This window comes from Trachinotus anak, unplaced genomic scaffold (assembly GCF_046630095.1).
Source record: "Trachinotus anak isolate AG129_WGS33_773 ecotype Australia unplaced genomic scaffold, CSIRO_AGI_Tana_v1 ptg000004l, whole genome shotgun sequence".
Lineage (NCBI taxonomy): Eukaryota > Metazoa > Chordata > Actinopteri > Carangiformes > Carangidae > Trachinotus > Trachinotus anak.
Genome location: NW_027273855.1, coordinates 1571687 through 1595000, shown reverse-complemented (window position 1 = coordinate 1595000; position 23314 = coordinate 1571687). Strand labels below are relative to the sequence as shown.

Here is a 23314-nt window from a genome sequence, read left to right as displayed (position 1 = left end):
TTAATGATGGGGAGCGGCGGAGTGGATCCGGCTCCCGCGGTGCTGTTAAACGCTGCCCTGAAAGCGACGCTGACACATGACCGATGTGCCAGTCAATATCAATTACAGGCGGCCTGACAGGGGCCGGGGCGGGGGCCGCCGGAGCGGGGGCCGCTGGGGCCGCCGGAGCGGGGGCCGCCGGGGCGGGGGCCGCGGCCTCTCAGCGGCCTGTGAGGAGCGGTGTGTGGAGGATGTGATTTGCGGAGCAGACACCGGAACAAACGGTGAAGAAAAATAGACCCTGAGCCAAAGGGACAGTAAATATTTAACATTTCTAAGAAGGACAGCAGGAGCAGGTGGAGCGGCCTTAAACGTCCCACAGCGGCCCCAGGTTTAATCAACCATTTTAAAACTATTAAATTAGATCTGAAGGAAATGCAGACATATTTTGAAGCTGATTTTCAGGACATTTCTCTGGCTTTAATTATAAACTGAGACCTGCTGTTTGTCCTGACAGTTTTATATTGTGCACTGGTTCTGTCGGGGCCTGCTGGGGCCGGTCTCTGTGGGCCTGTGGGGGCTCCTGACCCGCCCCAGTGTTTCAGACCTGTCGTGGCTGCTCACAGATCAGCTCCTGTCTCTCTGTCGTCCGGGCCTGCGTCTCATAATTTGGAGACTTAGCCTGTTACAGCTGGTAATGAAAGCGGTGCGTGTTGAATAGGCGTCTGTGTTGGAGAGGGGTGTAATAGCTGGCGGGCATGGTAAGAAATATATTTATCCCCTATCAGCCCTCACTCTCACAGTTCCAGGCACATGCGTCCTGTTGAAGGCTTTAAAGCAGATTAAATTGAGCCTTTTATTTCTTTTCACTTTCATCTTTCAGCCGCTGACTTCGCGGTGTAAAGCCCGCGGCGCGAATCCATGAGATTTGAAGGTTTCCTCTCGTGTTGTTTAGATTGTGTTTTTTTAAAATATTCATTTCATTTGTTTTTGTGGGATTGATTTTGGTGGCATGTTGGCAGAATGAGAGAGAGAGAGAGAGAGAGAGAGGGTGCATGGATGAGCTGCTGTCTGTCACAGGACATGTGAAGGGGGGGGGCAGGCTGGGTGGAGGGGGGGGGGGGGGGGGGGGGTCATGCAAATGAGTCAACTTTATTTATTTATTTCAGCTGCACAACCATTAAAATGTTTATATCCATGATGATTAAATCTGTAGGAATGAGCAAGCAGCCTTTAACTTTATGAGAACTGAATTTGGTGATGTACAGTGTAAAACCTGTGATACATGTATGTATGTGGAGTCATTTCTCATGTGCACGTGTGATCTTATACAGTCAGTGTTTGAAACTATAGATATGAACACACTAAACACACTGTAAAGCTCATACGTTCGGCCTCCACATCCAGGGGCTGCTGCCGGTCACATGATAAACTGTATCTGTGGTTGGTTTCCACTGACAGAGGCTGATGCACAGTCTTTCCATGTGCACGTTAAGGCAGCAGTTAGTCAGTGTGCTGCTCCTGCTGCTGCTGCTGCTCCCAGAGATATGCAGAACCTAGAGTAGAAAAACACAACAGTGTCAGTTTTGGAGTCCAGAGTAAGCCTGGCTGAGAGAAAAGAAGGTCGACAGTGAGGATGGAGAGAGGACTTCAAACAAATCCAGTGCAAGTGACAAGAAGCAGCTTTACGGCGAGCGCAGGCTGTGGGAAGTTCTGCTGCAGCTATTAATAACACTTTTCCCCGGGCAGCCGCACTCACTCCTCTCCATCTGCACTTTCTCGCAGCTATTTTGCCGGGTTGAAATTGAGGGAGACCCAAATGTTGGCTGGAGATAACACAATCATCACAGCCTTGGTCCTGGGCTGTGCATCTGTGTATTAAAGTGGGATTAACCTCCCCTCTCCTCCCGCCGCCTCACACCAAAAATTCACATTTTTAAGGGATGTATTAAAAAAAAGAAATATGGGGGCTGGGAGCCAGCGTGCAACACAGAGCAGTGGTATAATGATAGCATCATCATCATCTTCATCGTCATGATAATTGTGTTGACATGTGCTCGTCTCCTTTGATGCTGTCTGAGGTGTGTGGACTGTGGAGGTTTGACCTCGCAGAGTAAATATAATGAAGCTTCATTTACTGTAATTTTTAATTTCTTGGTCTCCGTGTTTCAAACAGGAAGTCGTTTCCGTGTGAAGGTGATTTGTCTCTAAACAGGCGTGAAAACAGCCGTCAGCCAGTGAGTCTTTGTCTCACAGATTTATGTCAGAGACCAAAGAAATGATGTCAAATCATCCACAGAATAAAATCACCTGCACTGCTCCGTCACATCTGTCTTTATATCACAGAATCACGACATTTTTACCGTCATATAAAAATTTAATTTACATGAATCAGTCCTGATCGTTGATTTGCAGCTTCGCTCACAGATACAACCAGAAACATTAAAGGGACAGACCCCTGGTGTAAACGTTAGAGAAACATCTGTGATGATAGACACATCTGTATTGACTCATTATCATAACAACACATACAATTCTTTCATAAAAAAAAGATTAAATAAAATTAATTTAAGCATTTCCTACTGATAAGTCCTGTGACATGTGGTGGACGTCAGCTGGGTTTGGTTTTGCAGGTTTAGGGTTCAGTCAATGGGATTTTTTTTAGCCATAAAATAGACTGAGGGTGAAATGTGACCCCACTGACATGAGGCACAGAAAGTGGTGTATGGGAATTTGTTTTAATGGACGTATGGAAGAGAATCTGATGAACACTGAGGCTGTTTTGAGGTAGACCTGAAGTAGACCTGAAGTAGACCTGAAGTAGACCTGCAGACCTGAGGCCAGATGTTGCAGAGGTGAAGACAGTGGGTGATGCAGCTGTGGCTCAGAGGCTTTGACTCTCTGCTGCTTATCAGACACATTTGTGGTGACACTGTCACAATGAGAGTTCATCACATTAGCTGGAGCCACTGCTGCTGTCAGCCCCCCCCACCCCCCACCCCACCCCACCTGAGTTCAGCTGCTCACCTGTCTGAAGCAGACATAAAGGTGATCCCTGTGTTGGGGGGGGGGTGAGGTAACAGAGGAATGAGACAATTACACAAAACAGAAGCAACAGACAACATGTCAGGTCAATATTTTTTTTTTTGGGATGGTTAAAAAATTCAATTTATTTTACATTTCAAACAATCCAATAAAAACATGAAAATTTTACATGATGGAGACAAATGAGGTATTTACTTATTTCACATGAAATATGATCACATGAGAAACAGTTTCACAAGTGTGTTTTTCTAAATTATATGTTATACACATTAAAAAATGTATCATGATATTTAATGAGGAGGTTTTCCAATATTAACAGTTATCAAACAAACACAACAGAAACACACAATAATAATAATAATAATAATAATAATAATAATAATAATAATAAAACAATACAATTATTAATTTATTAAAAGTATAAGGAAAATAATGATAATATTTATGGTAAAAAAAATATTATTGGCATCAGAGTTTTTTTCCTTCTCATCAAACAAACTCATTCATTTGATTTGCTTATTAATATTTTTTTGGCCTTCATCAATCACATGAATCATTGATAAATGAATTTATTGTAATGATTATTAACTGCGGCTCCATGTGACCTTTATTTTAAAGCTGTATAAAAACGGTCTGAGCTGTAGCTGCAGTGATTAAAGCTCAGGATGCAGCCGACTGTCGCTTTCTCTCTGTCATTAACATTTCTGTCAGGCCTGACCTACTTGTTGATTTTCCTTCGCGTCTTGTAGCTCTCTGGACTTCTCAGCGACGTCTTTGACAAAACAAATATATATAAAGGCGAGCTGCTGGACTGGGAGGGGGCTTTGAATAGGAGAATAGAGCCCACTTCTTTGCCATGGAGTGTTCAGTAGCCGTCCCTTAATCCTCCTTTCATTTTGCCGACAAATGCCAAGAATCTTGTCTGGCGACCCGTTGGGAAGCTGATCAGCCAACAAAAGAGGAGCAGCGCACAAAGAACAAACAGGCAAAACGGGGTGAGGGCAGTCAGAAGCCTCGGGCAGCCCATTAACAGCCCATTTGCAAAGGATACACGCAGGACAATGGCGAACAGAGAAATCACAACACATAGCACAAACAATATGGCAACAACAAATTAATAAAATGTCAACACTTCGGTTGGTCTTTAATTGAGCTGAGCCCTCACTGCATCAAGCCCAGAGGTGGAGACTCATGAAGCCTACTGCTGCTGAGTCTGTGTAACATTACACACACATTTTATATTTATCATATATCATTATTATTATATATATATATATATATACATTTATATAGACTTTATGTTGAAGCAGAGATCCCAACGTTTCCAATCACGTTAGGCTGAATCTGAGGAAATCTTTATATAATCATGAGTGTTTGATCATGATGTTTTTATTGGGAAAAAAAAGGAAAATATTGAGGGAACAAACAGAGGGTTTAAGAGGTTAACTTGCCCTCCTGTGATTGGTCTGTTAGCTGCCACTGTGTCAGGATTTGGCAGAGAGACATCTACTTTAATCCAACTCATTTGGCCCCCAGGGCCCGTTCCACACAGACCTCGGCTCCTCTCGGCTCCTCGCTGCAGGATCAAACACACTTAAACGCTGCTCTGCCTCACCAGTCTTCAGCTTCATTCTTTCACCCACAGATGAATTTCTTTTGACACCAGAGACAGAAGCGTTTGTCTCTTTAATTAAATGCTGGATAAGATCATCTGCACGTTGTCGACGTTGACAGTAGATTACATGATGATTTACATGATCCTGTCAGTTTCTGTTCCCTGAGAGGGAACGAGGCTGGATCATACACTCACTGAGGTCATCACATCAGTGCTTTAAATTATTATACTTTCATTTTGAAAAACACAGAGGAATATTTTAGTTTTTTGTATTTTTGTTTTTTGGGTTTTTTTGTATTTATTAGCTGCTTTTATTTTTTCACTCGGGTGCAGAGACGGGGAGGGCAGAGCTGGAGTGTGTATAACTGATTATTCATATTATCAGTGCATGTTGGGATGGTGTGCTGGGAGATGGCTGAAGTGACTGAATGCAGCTCTGAAATCCTGATTGAAATTTCCATACAGAGGTCTGTGTGCGTGGATCTATTAGATGGCTTATTCATGGTTTTTCTCCATCAATCCGTGGAGGAAATCACATTCACCAAAATCACCCATCCAGTGTAATTGGCCAGAAAATGACCTTAAATATACAGAGATTACTGGGGCATAAAGGCCCGGTAATTTTGGGGGTGTAGAGAAAATGTTCACGCTACTGAAAGGTATGAAAGTGGATTAATGGCCATTTCTCCGTCACTGCATTAAAATAATTTGAGCCACATATTTAACACAGTCTCAGGCCGAGGAGCTGAGAAGTGTTCACAGTGTGGGAATAAAGCAGGAGGCGGCAGCTACCATGGATCAATCAGCAACATTTTATTTTGAAAAGACTGGTCCTGTTCTGTAGGTGAAGAGGAAGAGGACTGAGGATGAAGGCAGGAACGACTGGGCCTTTTAAAGAGACGTAAACTGAATTATCTGATCATGACTGTGCACACTGCAGGAGACAATACAGATGTTGACAGATGTGTTGGTCCACACCGCAGCCTGATAGAGTCAAGTCAGGTGGAGCAAACACCATCAATCTTTGATAAGGAGCCTGTTGATAATTATATTATTTTATATTATTTAAATTCTTTTGATAATTACACAGTAAGAAAAAGGTGCAGTTGATCTGTTTTTACTAAAATCCATGATTTATTTGCTGCGGTTTATTTTTTTAACATTACACTTTTATAAATGAACCAATGAGGTTCAGCGTACAAATCATTACAAGACTCCAACAAACGTCACATGAAATGAAAAAGTTTCCATTCTCATTAAATCTCAATACCTGTCCAAATAATTGCAGTATAATTTTTTTTTACATACTGTTCAGTCCAACTATCAGTGGAAACCAGGAAGTATTTTATCCACAGCTGATTTATATGATGAAACAGTAAATTGTGAGCTGTATTTTGTAAAATGTCTTTTTTCTCTCATCACATCTGATGATGAATTAAATAGTAGTTTTTTTCTTTAATTAGACCTCAGCAGTGATGAATAGAGTATGAAAGAAAACGAACAGCTTCATATTTTCAGTGAGGCCCAACATGCAGTGCATCAGCGTTGATGGTGATGGTGGAGAAATCTGCTGCAAAATATTACAGCATTTTTATAACCTTCATCATTTGTCTGCATGTGTGTGTGTGTGTGTGTGTGTGTGTGTGTGTGTGTGTGTGTGTGTGTGTGTGTGTGTTTCTCATGATGTCCTGCTAGAGTAGGGGAGGGGCTGGTGGCACACAGCTGATTTCTGTCCTCTGAAGGTCACAGACACTAAACTGTGACATCGTCCTGTTCATCTGACAGTCACTCACTCATCAGTCCAGACAGAGATTTTTTATTATAACAATAGTAATAATAATAATTATTATTGCCTCAACAATATGCTGAAAAAATCATATTGGGATTTTTTTGACAGATATATGTCATGATTTCAGCTGAATTTTTAAAATCTTTTTTCTTTTTTTTTTCACTGACAAAAATATAAAAATGGTGATGATGGGATTTCTGTTTGTTCTCTATAAACCAACATGTTTCCTTATGTGAGGAGAAAATGATCTGTAGGCGTCTCCGTAGCATCACAACACTTCAGTGATGACACATTTTACCTTTGTTAAAAAAAAAACTGCAGCTCCTGTGATTTGGATTTTGCACTTGGTCATATTGAGATTTCAATAATATTTGGGTTAATTGTTCAGCCCTAATTATTATTATTATAAAACAGGTAATATAAAAATACAGCTTTGATATTGATTTCAATTTTCAATTTCAAAATGATTTTAATTTGTATGAATAATTTTAATTTTAATTTATTTTACGTCGGGGTGAAATTAGGATTATGTCTTTTATGGATTTGCTGTCGTACTGTTTTAATCTTTATATTGACACATGTAGTAAAATAATATTTCTGCTTGTTCTGTGAGAGCTGATCAGGATCAGGACTGTTTGATGGAAATACTGGATTTACAGGTTTGTATCTATGTGATGAGCCACATTTATTTTTCAGGTTTTTAATTCATAAACTCACAACAGTCAGACCTGTAAATCTGTAAACCCAGAAATGATTAAACAGAAAACAACAGCACGATATTGCAGAATAAAATGATATTATTCTGTAATAATAAGAATTTTATTGTGTCTCCTCACTCTGAGGTGTGAGACCTTCACAGTCCACAGTGTCCTCAGCTGCTCACAGTCTGACAGTCGCACGTCTCCCTCATAAATATAATGACTGTACTGGTCTAAAAAACAACAGCCAATCAGAGTGATGTGTATTTAATAAACTACAGGATCCATGATGCATCTGTGTCTCTGATATTCAGTGAATGCAGATTCATCCAGATGCAGGTTTCTGCAGTAAAACAGACTGAATTCAGCATCATGAACAAAACTGTCTGTGTGGAAAATAACAACAGAAGTTAGAGGATTTGCTAACATGCTGATATTTTTCAACCAAGTCAGTACAGATGAATGTGATCAGCTCCTAAATGTAAAGCTGAGGACGTTTCGTGTCATATTGTGTGTGGGAGGTTAAAGTGTCCTGGAGGAGGATGACCTTCCTCAGTGATGAGGATGTGATCAGTCAGCAGGAGAAACAGGTTCATGAAGAGTCTCTTCACTGATGCTGTTTAATATTTGTGGCCACAGACACTGAGCATGTGTTGGTCCTCAGACACACAAACAGTCACTAACAAGACTAAAAAAAATCTCTGGGGTGGACCAGGAGGCCCGTCTGTTACTTGTGCCTGGATTCTCTATTGAAACAGTTGATGAACTCCTCCAAGTTTATTAAAGAGAAGGAAAAAAAAGATGAACCGCAGGCTCGAGGCGAGCAAGCTGACAGTTTATAAAGTGGCGGCCATTGTGGCCCGAAGGCAGATGCATGAATACCTCTGAATAGACTCCCTCAAAGTGACACGATTGAGCTAGACAACAGCAAAACAGTGAAAGGAAAGCTTCTCCTGTGTGCCGCTGAGCTGAGCCGAGCTGAGCGGCATTTCTAATGCTGCTGCTCTGAATGGACCTACATCTGCAGGGGGAGGGTCCGCCGCGGTCCCCTCTCCACACTTTTGACTGCTGTTAGGGTGGAAGTAAAAACCGTCCAACAGCCTGAGCACGTCTGTAGCTGCTGCTGAGAGTAATGTAACGTTTCCTCGTGTTGAGGCGGTTTCACTGCATTTGATGGAAAAAAGAAAATTAAAGTGGATAAAAACAAATAAACGCTGGAAACGGCTGCTTGTTCTTTCAGCTGATTGAACACTGAGCTTTTATTTGTACAGAGAGACAGGTTCAGTTTAAAGGAACATTTAGATCATTGGTTGTTACTCTTTATAAAAATGTGTAAAGTCAGATCAGCATCAGTTCGGCCTGTTGTGTCGTGTGTTGTCCCAGACCAGAATGAAAATATTAAGATCTTCAAACCACATACAACACAATGCTGCGCTCATCAGAACCACTTCCATGTATGTGAATATGAAGATACAGCCAGAAGCAGCTTAGCTTAGCTTAGCTTAGCTTAGCTTAGCTTAGCTTAGCGTAAAGACTGGAAGCGGGGGCAAACAGCTAGCCCGGCTCTGTGATCAGTGATCAACACGTCAGATGTGATTGGTTTAAACACAAACATGACGAGCTGCAGGTTCACAGGCTGGTCTGAGGGCCCAACGTGTACATCTGAGCTTTCAACCACATCTTAGTAAGTGAAGGTGATGTACCTCTCAGAAGAGGTGAGTCGAGATGAGAGGGCCGTCCTTCTCTGAGAGACCTCAGTAGCTTGTTGTACAGAGCAGCTGACTGATCTCCACCTCCCTCTGTACAATTTAGGCAGAGGAAATTATTGGTTGATATTGACCAGTTTCCCTGTAACTTCAGTTCTGTCTTTTCTTTGTGTAGTGGTTGTCTCATTGTTTCTCATCCTGATCCAGACACTGAGTCTTTTTCAGATCCTAAAATCCTCATGACTCACATTTCACTGTGGCTTCAACAGTGTTTGCTGCTGTAAATGTTGTTGAGGTTTCAGGAAATTTAAAAAATACAAAAAGATCTCCTCTGGTGATGCTCAGAGCTTCACTGCAGCCTTCCACTCAGTCTCTAGTCTGGTCTTCAGCAGGTGAAATGAAGCTCATTCACCTTTTCCTTCTTTGGCCGTATGTTCAGGATCATCTGTGTCCACCCTGCTGCTTCCATCAGCAGCGAAATCTTCAGTAAACGTCAGACCTTTGTGTTTCTGAGGTTTACCAGGGGTCTGGATGTTGTGGTGAGTCCTCTCAGGCTCCTCATGTCCGTCCACATCCTGGAGACCGTTCTTCACTTCCTGTTTTTCTTCACCATGCAAATGATTTTCCTTCTCAAACAAAATCCATTAACCTGAACTTGATCTAGAAGGAGACTCTCCTCCTGGTCCCCAGGTCGTCTGTCAGCAGGTTACTATGACCCATAGTCAGGTTTTGTTGCTAGGCAACATCGAGTGGTCGTAGTAATGATGACAGGAGCAAAGGGAAAAGTGCGGTGACGTAGTTTATAGAGCGACAAAGTCCACGTCAGGAGGAGGTTGGGGTGGATGGATGAATATGACCCAGGAGAGCGGTGTTCGATTCCCATGTGACAGGAGCAGTTTATGTTGTTTCTATTATCCATGACCGTTCGTTGTTGTTATTGTAACCATGACAACAAAGATTGTCTAATGTTGAGGAAGTACTTATTTTAACCCAAATCACCATCTTTTTTTAATGTAACCAAGCCACGACCATTGTTATAGTAACCATGGCGATGAAGGAAGGTACACTGCTCTTGATATGGTCGGCATATTTATTATTGTAACCATGACAACCAATGTCCGGTATGCCTGCCGCCGTAGGGGCACTGTTTCAGGAGTTGTTCAGGTTGAAGGAGTCGTCGTTTAGAAAAGACGACAATAAAATTTCAGCGAGTGTTGCTGCATGTGGCTAAAAATGTAGAACCGTGTTCTGCTTTGTTAAATAACCAAACTAACCAACCAATCACAACCTTATCTGAAACTAAATACCACTTAGTATAAAGTCAGGGAGCTTTTCCTTCTTTGACTGTGTTTGAGCTGCTGATGGAACAGCAGTCAGTCACATTCACTCGGCCTGGTTTCTAACACACACTGTACGACACATATATGAACGGGCTGCGCCGGATCAGCCTGCAGTGACATCAGCAGATGAAAACACACCTATCCTCCATCTCCCACAGACACATCAGTGCCTTTCTAAGCTCTTGAACCAGAGAAGAGTCAACAAACACAAATCACTTCATTTTCTTTGCTCTGCTCTGATTGTTAATCTACTTTCTTCCAAAATAAGATTATTCTATTGCTCTTTAAAACTTCCTGCAATTGCTTTCTTTAAGCCTGCAGCTGTCCACTGACGGCTTTGCTGTGTCGAGTGTATCTTAAGAGGGCCTCTTATTATTATATTTGCTCCCAGCTCTAATCTTTATCACTATTTATATTGACAGTCCGCAATTTTTGTTTATGGCTATTTTTTATCTGCTAAATAAAGACACATGCGTGCCAGAGCCTGTGGAGGAAAGAAGATAAAGACTTTGCATTAATAGCAGTTTGCTAAGACATAATGCCCTGATAAAGCAGCATCTTTGTGTGGGCTGGATTGAGTTCAGCGCCAGTTCTGTGTCGCGTTTAGCGAGAGCGGCGCTGCTCTCCTGTAGCAGCTCCTGCAGCTCTCTGTCTGCGGCTGCACTCAAGTGTTTCTCACAGCCAAACAACAAAAGTTGGGATTTCTCAGAGTTCCTACATCTTTTAGAAAAATATTTGATCCATCATTGTGAAAGTGCCTACGCTGCACACGCTGCACTCCTGCTGCTTACTGTACACTTTTGCTGCATTAGTTGTGACTAAATACCATTGTGTGGAGCTGTGTTGGAACAAAAGCAGGAACAATGCTGAACTGTGTGAATGGGAGCGTGAGCAGAGGCAGCGGCGGCGGCGGTGTGCCGCTGGTCTCAGCTTCAGCTCAGTTTTGCCCATTTGGGCTTGAATTTGAGGCCTTTGTTGACGGAGAAGCTCCTCGTGCCAACTGGCAGATTTCATTTCACTTTCTTTTGTGCTCTTGGAATAATTTTTAAAACTTTGGCTTTAGCCTCATTAGTCGAGTGTTCAGACCTTCAATTCAAGGCCTGTATTGTGCAGGCATAAAAATCTGCAATTCAAATGAAAACATGCCGCTGCAGCAAAAACGAAACGAACCTGTGGCTGATGTCGTAGTAAGCTGCGTTACAAAATACAGATTTATAGACGGGAAACCATCAGGATCCACTGGGAGCTGCTCAGCTACAGAAAACAATTTGTAGAGTCGGTATAAATTTATCCACATCTGCACACGTACAGGTTCATTCCGGCCTCATTTAGACTGTTGTGATCCAGATGATAAATATAAACATGTTAAAAGACCTAAAATCATGATCCCAGGCCCCCACCCCACCCCCCTCCTCTGTTCCCCGACACCATTTGACCTCTTTTATTCTTAAAGTGCTCGACCGCTCAGCTTCACTGACTCGGTCCGGAGGTGTTTACTGAAGTCCTGCAGAGTGCAGCAGGGCTGTTTGTGGTCTTTCATGGCCAGCGGCCCCCTGAGGTACTTCCTCTATTGGCCCCTGAAAGGCCCCCCGGGAGGCTCCTGGCTCTTTAAGGTGAGCCCACTTTGTCCCTGAGGCAGCTGAGCAGTAAGAGCTGCACAAAGGATCCTCAGAGCCAAGACAAGACAGTGGGAAGAGCCACGACCTCCACTTCACGTGTCCCCGTCTCCATGTGTCTGTGGTCAGAGCTGAGGAAGGGAGGAAGCTCAGAGGGGGTAGATGTGTCTGTGGAGTGGATGGTGGATACTCTGGGTGGTTTCCATCACAGTTTCGTGCAACATAGAAGTGTTTTTTTTTTTTAGAAAAGTCGACGACGGTTGTGAGTCTGTTTCCACTGAGTGATGTAATGTGAATAAAGCCTGATTTTCTCCTCTAGTGATATCGTTCCAGTCGAACATGGCGACAGATTTCCAGCTGATTTTTTGCTGAACTGGCTCCTGCAACTTGAATGTGAAAGAAAAATGTTTCCATTTTAAATTTGTGAAATATTTCTCTGTGGAATCACCTCATGTGGGCGTGAAAATGTTTTTGCAACATTTGAATTTTTTAAAAATTCATCTTTTTCGGTTAATTTTATTTTCTTTAAGATATTTTTGGGGCCTTGGCTATCAGGTCGCCTCCTATCACCTGTTTTTAAGTTCAGGTTAATGGAAACACACCTTCTGTCTCTGACTCTGCACAGTAAGTGTACACACACATATGCAGTAGAACGTGTGTGTGTACACTATATACTGTGTACAATGTTTCATCATCGAGTGAGGAAACACATCTGCAAAGTCTCGAAGTGTTGAATGCATGTTCAGTGTCAGTGTAGAGGGAGGTCATTGAACACATCCTGGTTCACCTGTGATTGGACCCTGAGGGGAAACTGATGCACAGCCTGACTCACCTGAGATCTAACCTGGTGCATCACATTGATGAGCTTGTTGTCGTGGGCAACATGAATAACACTGAGCTGACAGTCTGTCGTGTTGTGCAGCAGCCGGTTCTGGTGTGAGAGCAGTGAAGAGAGCGGGTGGGTTGAGTCCTGTGCTGCAGCTGAGCAGATACAGATCATCAGAGAAACTTGTTCCACAACTTTCTCCTTCAGCTGTGGACCAACGTGAAGCATCAACAGGCCTTTCAATAAACTCATCAGCTGTTGAGCCAGAGTCTTTTCCACTGGTCAGCGCCTGTGGAGCAGAACTGAAAGCAGATCCTGGCTGTAATTATACTGGAACTAATATGATTTTCACAATGACCCATAATTAGCTTCATGCAGCCCCCTCAGTCTTTGTCCCCATGTCTTGGACAAAGTGGGAACAGAACCATCAGGATTCTGTCTGTACTGATCTGCCCCCCGTCTGTCTGCTGAGCAGTTTGATAACTGGAGGTGTTGTTAGGGTCACATCGTCCGACCAGTGTGAACCTCCCCAGGCACATAAACGACCTCAGTCAGGTTCACCTTCACCAAGTCCAGGTGACCAGACGGGGTCCTGGAGAAACCTGCTCACATAGAGAACCGGTCTTGACGTAGACTGAGGACAAAGTAAAAATTATTTTTTCCCAGTATATTTGTACTTTACCTGGTTTTGACCTCACAGTGTCTTCATCAAGGTGAAGATATTACAATACAAACACAATAACAGCCAAATATTAATAATAGAATAATAGCAAACAAAACAGAACACAACTGTGAAATTCTAACAGCTTCATGATGGAAAATAAAAAACAGAAACTATATTGAGTAAATGAATAATCAACTAAATAAATAAGATATACATAAAAAAAAACCTAAATCAGAGCCTTTATTTATGGTGTATATATTTAAATAAATCTATATATAAAAATATATAATTTATAATTTTTTATACTTTTATAATTTGTTGTATATATATTTGTTGTATATAGATATATCTATATGTATATGTATTTAAAAATTTGTAATTTTTTAGAATTCTATATTTTATTTTATTTTTTTTTATAATGTTTTTTGTAAGTATTTACCAGTTAATAAACTGTACATAGTTTACCATGTGTTACCATTGTAAAAGTTAACATTAACATTAACAGGCCATATTTATATTATAGCAGAACTACTTGATTTACTAAAATGGACAGATAAATGAATAAATAAATTGATAAATGAGTCATTGATAAGTGAATATTTGAAACCTCTCAGTTCCACGTCATTAAAGTGGCAGTTTTCTGATAAATACTGCTGTTGCTGGAAAACTGTGGATCTGAATAATCAGAATTAACCACATGGAACATGTACATGAGTCATGTGACCTTGCTGTCTTAACTCTCCGATCTATAAGGCTCTGGTCATAAACAACACATTTGGCCTCTTTAGACAGGTTTGATTATATTAAATTGTGTTTTACAACCAGTTCAGTGTACTTACTTCCTGCTGGTCCCACTGGGAAACACTGCACCAACAGACGTGTTAAATCAACCAAACAGCAACACATTTCAGATTGAGTCTTAAGGAAAAATGAAATAAAAGCTTCATTAGAGAGCTGTCGACTCAGAGGGACACACTCTGATCTCCCTCTCTCAAAAACATAATTGGGTATTAATGTAGTGATAAATCTCTCCCTGGAACAGGAAATGGAATTACAGCCATCATTATTAAGTCATCACAATGTCCATAATTGTTTAATTAGATTTGTTTTTTTTTAGAGGAAGACACAGTGTGTGTGTGTGTGTGTGTGTGTGTGTGTGTGTGTGTGTGTGTGTGTGTGTGTGTGTGTGTGTGTGATCTGAGCAGGGATGTGTTTCTATATAATCATATTCACTGTGTAACAAAACCAGGCTTTTGTGTGAAACCAAACTGTTTGTTATTTATACTGCAGCACATTTGCAAACCTGTGTGTGTGTGTGTGTGTGTGTGTGTGTGTGTGTGTGTGAGGAGCATTCTCCTGATAAGACGTAGCATGCCAATCGAGGGATCTGGTGGAGACAAAGATGAAGTCCAGGTTTAGCCCCTCTATCGGCTCTGGGCGTCTGTCTCATTACCATAATCTCTGCTCTCCATTATCAGCTGCAGAGAGTGGCCGACCCTCCTGATCCAGCGGCCTGTCAAACTTTATTCTCCTCCATCCTGGGGATCCTTATTGTGCTGCCATCCAAAGCTAGCGTGGAGCTGCTGGTAGCATGCGATACCAAACCACCAGTGCAGTTCAGCCTGTCAGCGTCTGCTCCGTGAACCTGCACTTTCATTTACATGTCCCATCATGTTCTCAGCTCTGCTTTTCAAACCCGCTCTCAGGTGACCCAGTTTTCACACACACTACTCTGACAACACAAATTATTATTCTTGTGCAAATGGAAGACAGACACACACAGACTCTTCTTCTGTAATCAGAAGTTACCTGGTTGTTACAGTTGGTGAAACACTGTTACACCTGTGAACCAGTGTTTCCTTATGTAGAAATTTTATAAATGTATTATTATTATTATGATTATGCATGTTCCTCTGCTGTGTCTCAGAGACACAAATAAACCAGAATCTCTCTGCACGAAGGGACAGACTCATCTATTCTTGTTTTTAACCTTTAGTTTAAACACTGTACATCAGTCAAACCTACATATGAAGAGTAAATAATTTACATATGCACATGTGTATACATACATATGTACCTGCTATGTTGACATAAGAGAGCCGCAGTAACACACTGAATTATTGCTCTACTACTGTACTGTAGGCAACACACACACACACACACACACAATTTAGAAAGAGGAAGTAAATGAGAAAAAAACCCAACTTCTATAGGCAGTAATAGAAAAATAAATACACAGTGAGTGAATAGAAAAATGTTCAATGTGTGAGGTAGAACATGAGCACACAGCAGGTCCAGGTCCTGTCTCCTCTGGTGGTCCAGTCCACACTGAGTGACACAGTCTGGTCCAGATGAAGTCATGAGGATCCAGATCTTTGGATGTAGCCTCAGCTCTCGGTCCAGCGTCCAGGCCGCTCAGATTTATTCTTCTCAGTCTGATTCGTCTGACAAGACGTCGATGGTGGTGGTGAAACACATCACTAAAGCCCCTCTGACTCGTCACTGGAGCCACTAGCTCCTCCTCATTGTCCAGTGACCTCAGGTTACCCACGACGACAGAACAGAGCTCTCTTCCTCCTCCTCCTCCTCCTCCTCCTCCCCTGTGCCCTCCTCCTGGGCTCTGCAGGATGTCCACTGTTCTGTGCCGGTGTTGTGTTGAACTCTGTTACATGTTTCCCCTCAACTCAACCTGAACCTAACCTTATCATAACCCTAAACACCCAGGGAGGGGGGGGGCTGCTACTGGAGACTGTAACGGGAGGGAAACACGGCAGCAGCTGGCGTCAGTGTGAGCAGCTTCTTCCTGGTGTAAACAAGGCTGCAGAGCTGAATAACAGAAGTAATAAAGTTAGTTCGTTGTAGAAATATAAGTTTTACAAAAGAAGAAGCTAAAAAACTGGAAAAATAGAAAGCAGCAGGCGCGACACACACTTCACATTTTTTGTATTTTTTGTTTACAAAAAATGTAAATTTGAATTTTTTTCAGAAACAGATTTTCAAACTGCATCGATCGACATTTTTTATTATTTCACACGTCAAACAATTCTGAGTGAGGACAGATGTAAAGAGGAGCTGACGGTACGTGTCCACACAGATACAGTTATTACATTGTCTCTGGTGAGAAGTCAGCATCAATATAAACTGGAGAGTTTGTTAAACTCTGCACCTGTTTCTGGACCTGATGAGAACACTGTTTACCTCCTGTAATATTAATGTGTTGACTGCTAACATCACTGCTAAAACTCTGGAAGGAAAAATAAAGAGGCTGCTTTGGTAATAAGATGATTGAAAAGAAAGAAAGAAACAGGCAAATGGAAAATAACTAGGCTCAGCCACAGGCCAAATCCAGCAGAGACAGAGAGGAAGAGTCGGAGAGAGAAAAGACTGAGGGGCGAGAGAGCCTCATTTTCACTGGTATCCTCCCTCTCCTCCACCTCTGCCCCTCTCCTCCCCTAAATCCAGCAGCATGTGGAGGGAAAACAAATAGAGTCCATCCTGCTGCAGCTGCACCCCGAGGACTCGGCGGTGCCTTTTGGAAAGTGATCCCAGCCCACTGCAGCGGCCTCAAGTGTTGTCACGCTGAGTTAGTGCCAAATTGCTCTGCAAGCAAACACCCCCACCCCCACACTCCACAATTCCTCCACCAACCCACCAGCAACAAACAACACACACTGTATATGGAGGCTTTCTTTACAGATGTGCATGTGTATAAATATATATGTTTTTTTTACCTTGGTTTATAGGAAAACAAATCTTTGCATGGTAAAAGAATTGATTTAATTAATGCAGCAGCATGTCCTGCGGCCACATGTAATCCGTTGAGAATTCTCTAGCAGGAGCTTTCAAGGGGCACAGCTAGGGGGGAATACAAAAAGATATTCTCCCTGAGACTCTTCCAGTGGCCTGTAATGGGAGCTTCGCACTAATCCCATAATTCCTTGTTTAATTAAACTGCAGAGCTGACCCTGTAGTTGTCTCAGCCCGTTTGATGGGCCCTTTCTCTCCGCTCGTCCCCAGCACATGACCCACCTCTGCTCATACAAACAAATATACTGTACAAAAATATCCTCCACAGTCAACACCCAGAATTCACTGCACCACGATATGTTAATGTTACAGATACATACAGACGGTGACAAACTCCAGACAGAAATACTTGACAGTTTACTTTGGTCTATCACCATCTATCATAGACTAACTCCAACCAATCAGATTCACTACCAGCAGAACCAGTTTGTAAGTGAAACTCTTGCTGAAGTCGGGAGAAGAGTGAAAACATCATGTGCTGCTCTCCTCTGTCAGTTATTCTCTCCAGCTCTGATCAAACTGATGCTCTAGCAGCATCTACACTAACCTCTTCAGGAGCCGCCCTTGTTGTAAACAGACAGTCTCTTCTCACTCTCGTCACACCTCATACATATGCAATATTATATAATTCAAAAAGGTGAACTTGGAGACAGGGTTTTGAATCTGTAACTGCAGTTTTGTAAAGTTCTGTTAATATTTGTTTGTTTCAGTAACTGATGCCAAGCTCAATTGTGTGTTGACTAAAGGAGACTAAACCATCAGACCTTTCCCTAAGCTGGAGGACACCTTCACAGCACTCTCTGGATCCCAGTGGTTTTCTGTCCATGATCTGAAATCTGGTTATTGCCAGCTCAGAGTTAAGGAAGCAGATGAGCTCAAGACTGCTTTTATTTGCCCTCTTGGTTTCTGGGAGTTTAACTACATTCCCCAAGGAGTGACAAACGCACCAAACATGTTTCAAAGACTGATGGAGAAATACACGAGGGACCTGCATTTAAAGGAGGTGGTACTAGTTTTCCTTGTTGACTTGATAGTTTTCTCCAAAACTATGGAGGAGCACAGGGTAAAGTTGATGAAGGTTCTCACTGGTCTGAGAGTTTGGTCTTTTTTGTCAGTTTGGTACTGGGGACATGTGGTCTCCCGAGTTGAACTGCCCTGCCCTGGGCTCCGTTGGTTTTATTGGAGGTTTGTTAAGTGCTAGTCCAGTATTGTGAAACCCCTCCATTATCTAATGTCTCTTCCAACAAAAGACCCAGATGAAGAAACAACCCAGATCAATACCACACTCTTAAGGAACCCGTAGGAGGTCGCTGGACACCAGGTTGCCAGCAAGCAGCTATTTGGAAGCTCACATCATCTCCTGTGCAAGGGTTTGTGGATTCTCAGAAGCTCTATGTGAGACCAAGGCTGAGTGGATTATGTTTGTTGGCTGCAGCCGATGTGGAGTGAATGTTGTTCATGCATTTCCGCCTGTTTTGATCCTTCTGCTGTCGATTCTATAGGAAGCTGTTTGATTAATGTAGCTTAAGGCTACATAAAGTCTTTGGACACCAGTTGTTGTAATCATCAGTTGCATGCACAGGCTGCAGAGTGTCTGACTGGAATTCATTGGTTGCTTTTGGGGTGGTTCTCACCTGGAATGGCAAAAATATAATATAATACACATCTGGTAGCCCACAGATATTCTTCAATTTAATAGTTTTATCACCATATAACATTTCTTACTCCTCCCCTTCCCCCTTTTACATTTACTTCCCTACAGCATCTTAACTGACTTACCTTGTACTTTTAGTTTTACTTCTGCTTGGACAGTTGTTTGTTACAGAACCCAACACTGTGACGAGTTTGACCGTCAGTAGTCAGGTTCAGTGTGTTCAGATGTTTAGTTTTCTTTCATTTGTTGGGGAGGTTCATAGATTCTGCCAGTAGGAAATCTGGGAAATCCCACATGACATCGGATCTGTTTTCATGTGGACCATGATGTCACTAACATACAGTAGAGCATTATATCTCATTATAAATACTCTGCAATCCTGGTAAGCAGTTGGCAGCCTCATTTGAAATGGATATCTGCATGTATCAGATAATCTTCCATGGCTCCTTCTGAGCAGCAGTGTGGACACATTGTGTGTGAGTGAAATCAGCTGCACAATAAATGTTTGGGGACTATTTTCAGCCTGCCAGTGTGTTTGTCTGGGCTGCCCTTAGGCCCACAGTGAAAGAATGGTGCTACACACATCACCAAGGTGGTCTGGAGAGATTAGCACCCTTTATTATACTGCAACTCTCAGCACTGTGCCCTGGGGGATGCTGCGAAATGCAGGTTTAGGTAAAGAATTGTACTTACCGAGCACAAGAAAAACGGTTTTGTCGTATAAATAAACACACAAAGAAATCATCGCAGGCGGTGCTGTTCGTTCATCTGCTTCCTTCTCTCTCTGTATGTGTGGAAAGTTGTGAACAAGCCCATTGCTGCTCGCTCTGTCGCTGCCTCATGATATGACTTGGATTTCCCTGGTCCAGGACTATTCAGCTGTCTGCACCCCGTGTGGTTTGATTCTTGAATGTAGGAAAAAAAGAATCTATCAATCTTTATCAGTACATTTCTCACTTAATTTTACACACACTTGCTCTGTACTGTGAATGTGTGTGTGTCCCTTTTGGATAACCAAACACTGTGTCAGAGGTTTAATGACTTTTCGTTCAACTATGAAATAACAAGCTGTTTCTTTGTTCCATCTGTTGTCTCATATTATTCTCAGTGGACAGTGTGAATCAGACATCAGGCGTTAGGGTTTTCTTTTCAACCACTCTGGTGGTTGAGCCAGAATTTTATATGTAAAATTGGACGATTAAAAAACCTGCTTATTATGATGTTATACAGATGTGTAAATGCATTCATTATATCTCTTTTGCAACTGTAGATGTTTGTCACTTTGACAGTTTTGAGCAAATAAAAATGTGATTTACCATCAGCCATGTGTGGATCCAAAAACAGACGTCCATAGATAATTAGGGTTTCTGATTACAGACAGATTTTAATAACACATTGCAGCTTTTATTCACGTCCCATCCACAGACTGGCTTGAATGAAGCCATGGCATCACATTCAGTTTCAAGGGATTGATAAACAGGTTGATCCAGCATGTTTAGTGTAACTGAAGTTACCAGATGGAAAATGATAAATCAAATTATGAGTCATAGTCACGTCATTGTTACGTCCCATCACCTGCCAACCCTGAAGCTGACACTCAGTTTTGTATTGATGTTATTATCACATGTTCACAGTGTGAAACATGCTGACATGAGGTGACCCCTCCGTGTGTTTGTCCAGGCAGTCGGATGGATGAGGTGTCAGACGTGGACTCGGAGCCGGACCTCCCACTGAAGAGGAAGCAGCGCAGGAGTCGGACCACGTTCACAGCGGAGCAGCTGGAGGAGCTGGAGAAGGCTTTCGAAAGAACCCACTACCCCGACATCTACACCAGGGAGGAGCTGGCCCAGAGGACCAAACTGACCGAGGCCAGGGTCCAGGTAATATCTATATCCAATATCCATCCTCTCTGTCTCTCTCTTGCTCTGTTCTTCCTGTACCTCAAACACAACCCTGATAGCAAAGGTCATCTGTTCCAGATCCAGAAAATGGACCAGGGCTGGTGTCCTTTGGCATAATGGGCCAATACCGATCCAGCACAGGATGTGGATTATTTTGTTGTTGTTCCCACAAGCACAGGCCACATCTACTGTGATTTTACTCATTTGTGGAGTGGGTCATATCCGTGCAGCCAGTAAAACAGATGTGACTGTAACTCGAATCTGCTGGGAGCCCAGAGAACAGGTCTACTTAACTGAAATCAATTTCCTAATAAACAACATCAGAGGATTAGTTTTCATTTCCAGTCCTGGTCACAGAGTCTGCTCATGTTAGAGAGAGAGTAAAAGCAGATTAAAGAATCTTTGTTTAGTTCAAATGAAGCTATGATAGTTATTATGTAGTTATTTAGTGTGATAAACTCTCCTCTGTTTGTTAGAAGCTCTGTTTTAAAACAGAGTGGACATGTGCCAGGTCTGAAGCAGCAAAACCATCTCCACTGCTATTTATTATTTGTCACTTTATTGTAAACTCTTTTGATCTTATAGTCATGATGACTCATGTTTCCAGTGATCTGATTGGTCAGTAGTCGGGCCGTTGGCACATTTTGCTCTGCAGCAAGTTAGCCCTGCAGCATAAGTTACCACGGTGATGTGTGTGTTCAAAGTGAGCCAGTTTTGTGATAATGGAAAACCGGAGATAAGCCCAGAAATATCTGGATAACCCACTAATCTCACTTTGTACAAGTGCTGATCAAAAGTGAAGAATCACATGATCACCTCTTCAGTTTAGTGTTCAGATGTTCATCAGGTATGAAATCTTATGTTTTTGCTCTTTTCTTTTACCTCTGCTCTGCTTTTTCTGCTCCAATTAGCAAACACAACACAGTTCTTCTGAGACTTTGTAGACTTTGTTTGGATTTATTTGTTGCACAAGACGTCACATTACTGTGATACATCACAGTTTACAGACCAAATTCCATATGCACTCCTTGACTCCAACTGATATTCACCCGTACGTACGTAATGCTGAAGACTCTGCCCTCTCAGCTACAGAAACTGTCCTTGGTCTGTGTTTTGACAGTTCCAGTGTCCCAGTGGTGCTGGCAAAAGCACTGCAGAGCTCCAACAACAGCTGTTAGGTGTTCAGCAGTGGGGTGGGGGCTGCATTCCTCATGCATGTCTCACTCCCCAACATCTTGGCTGGTATCTGTGTTTCCCACCACTTTCAAGCCCACTACTCATTGAAAAATTCACAGCAGATCACATAAGAGTCTGGCCCGTCTCATGGGAGCTCTAATCCACAACAGCAACATGGATCAGTCAAGACCAAGGAAAACCAAGAGAGCAAGAAACAAGCATGGCCTTGAAACCAGCTCAGACTCTGATACCTGCAGACCTCAGAATTACAACGTGTCCTACATTCACTGACACAGGGTTCAGTCAGATTTTAAAACAGGAACAGTTAATGTACATTTGACAAATCCGGTCACAGCTCAAGGTCCATTTTCTCACTTGTTGTGGAGCTTTGAACTGTATCAGGTGGTCCTCACCCATGTTGACTTGTCAGTATCAACTGTCAATAGGTTTGCCAACTTCCTGAAATGGAGATAATAAAAATCCCCCTCTCATCCCCTCATGGGGGTGGTGTCATCTTCAAGCTCGGGTCCTACCAGAGGCCTCGGGGTTTGGGGGTTCTGTGCAGTATCTTAGCTTCTTTTGGGCAGAGACCTCAGATATTGTACCTGGAATCTGCTGGAGCCACTCTCCCATTTGGGAGGGTCGCAGCCCCCAGTGCTCCTATTACCTCTGGGACCACATCTGTTCCAGTTTTCCAGTTGTTCCTTCAGTCCCTGGTACTTCTTGATCTTTTTGTGCTCCTTCTCCCTGATCCTAATGTCAGCTGGGATTGTCACATCGATCACAACTACCCACTGGAACTTGAAGTCCCACACTTTCGATGGTATGTCCCATCAGGACTTGGGGACTTGTAATCCATACTCTGCACAAATGCCTCTCGGTGTACGCTGTCCCAGCCTGGGTCTTTCACCGCTGCCTTTATGGATCTGGTGCTTAGGGCCCGTTCTTGTGCTGCTATGACCAGAGCCTCTGTACTGTCCTTCAGGGCAGCCTGTTCTAACCACTGGTTGGATTTCTCGTCATCAGCAGCATCTATCTCTTCGAGTGGCCAGTTTACTACCCCAGCTGGGTATCTGATGACTGAGGGCGTACATGATGATGGCTAGGGTCTTATTCCTACCATTGAGCTGTCCCGCCCTCTGGAGGTATTTGGTTATGGCTGATCTCCTTGCTTCCTCATCATGGCTCCCATTTTTGATAACTTCCCCTCTTCAGTCCTGATCACCTCCCCTCTCTTTTGTTAGTGAGCCAGGGATTTGGTTCCCAGTAGTGCTCCCATTGGATCTCCAGCTTCCTTCTAGTTACTTAGAATGGTGAAGCTTGAGCATATTACACTTTCATGGCAACTGAGTAAACTCAATCTGCTGATGAAGACTGGTGGAAAGCTCCAGAGTAAGTGGACCTTGAGCTGTAACCAGTTTTGTCAACTGTGGTTTGGTCAACAAATGAACAGTCAAGTGCAATACATTGAAAGACACGAGTCCTGGTTATAAATAAA

At 42.7% G+C, this 23314-nt stretch overlaps 1 protein-coding gene across 3 annotated transcripts in view; it reads left to right on the top strand.

The window, feature by feature from the left end:
* The window catches only part of LOC139620033 (paired box protein Pax-7-like), a 63422-nt gene that overhangs the window by 13563 nt on the left and 26545 nt on the right, over window positions 1–23314 (top strand). For all 3 annotated transcript variants that reach the window (XM_071475158.1, XM_071475156.1, XM_071475157.1), the window contains one exon: window positions 20420–20619. In XM_071475158.1, coding sequence (XP_071331259.1) covers window positions 20420–20619 — 200 coding nt within the window. The remainder of the gene's footprint in view (window positions 1–20419; window positions 20620–23314) is intronic.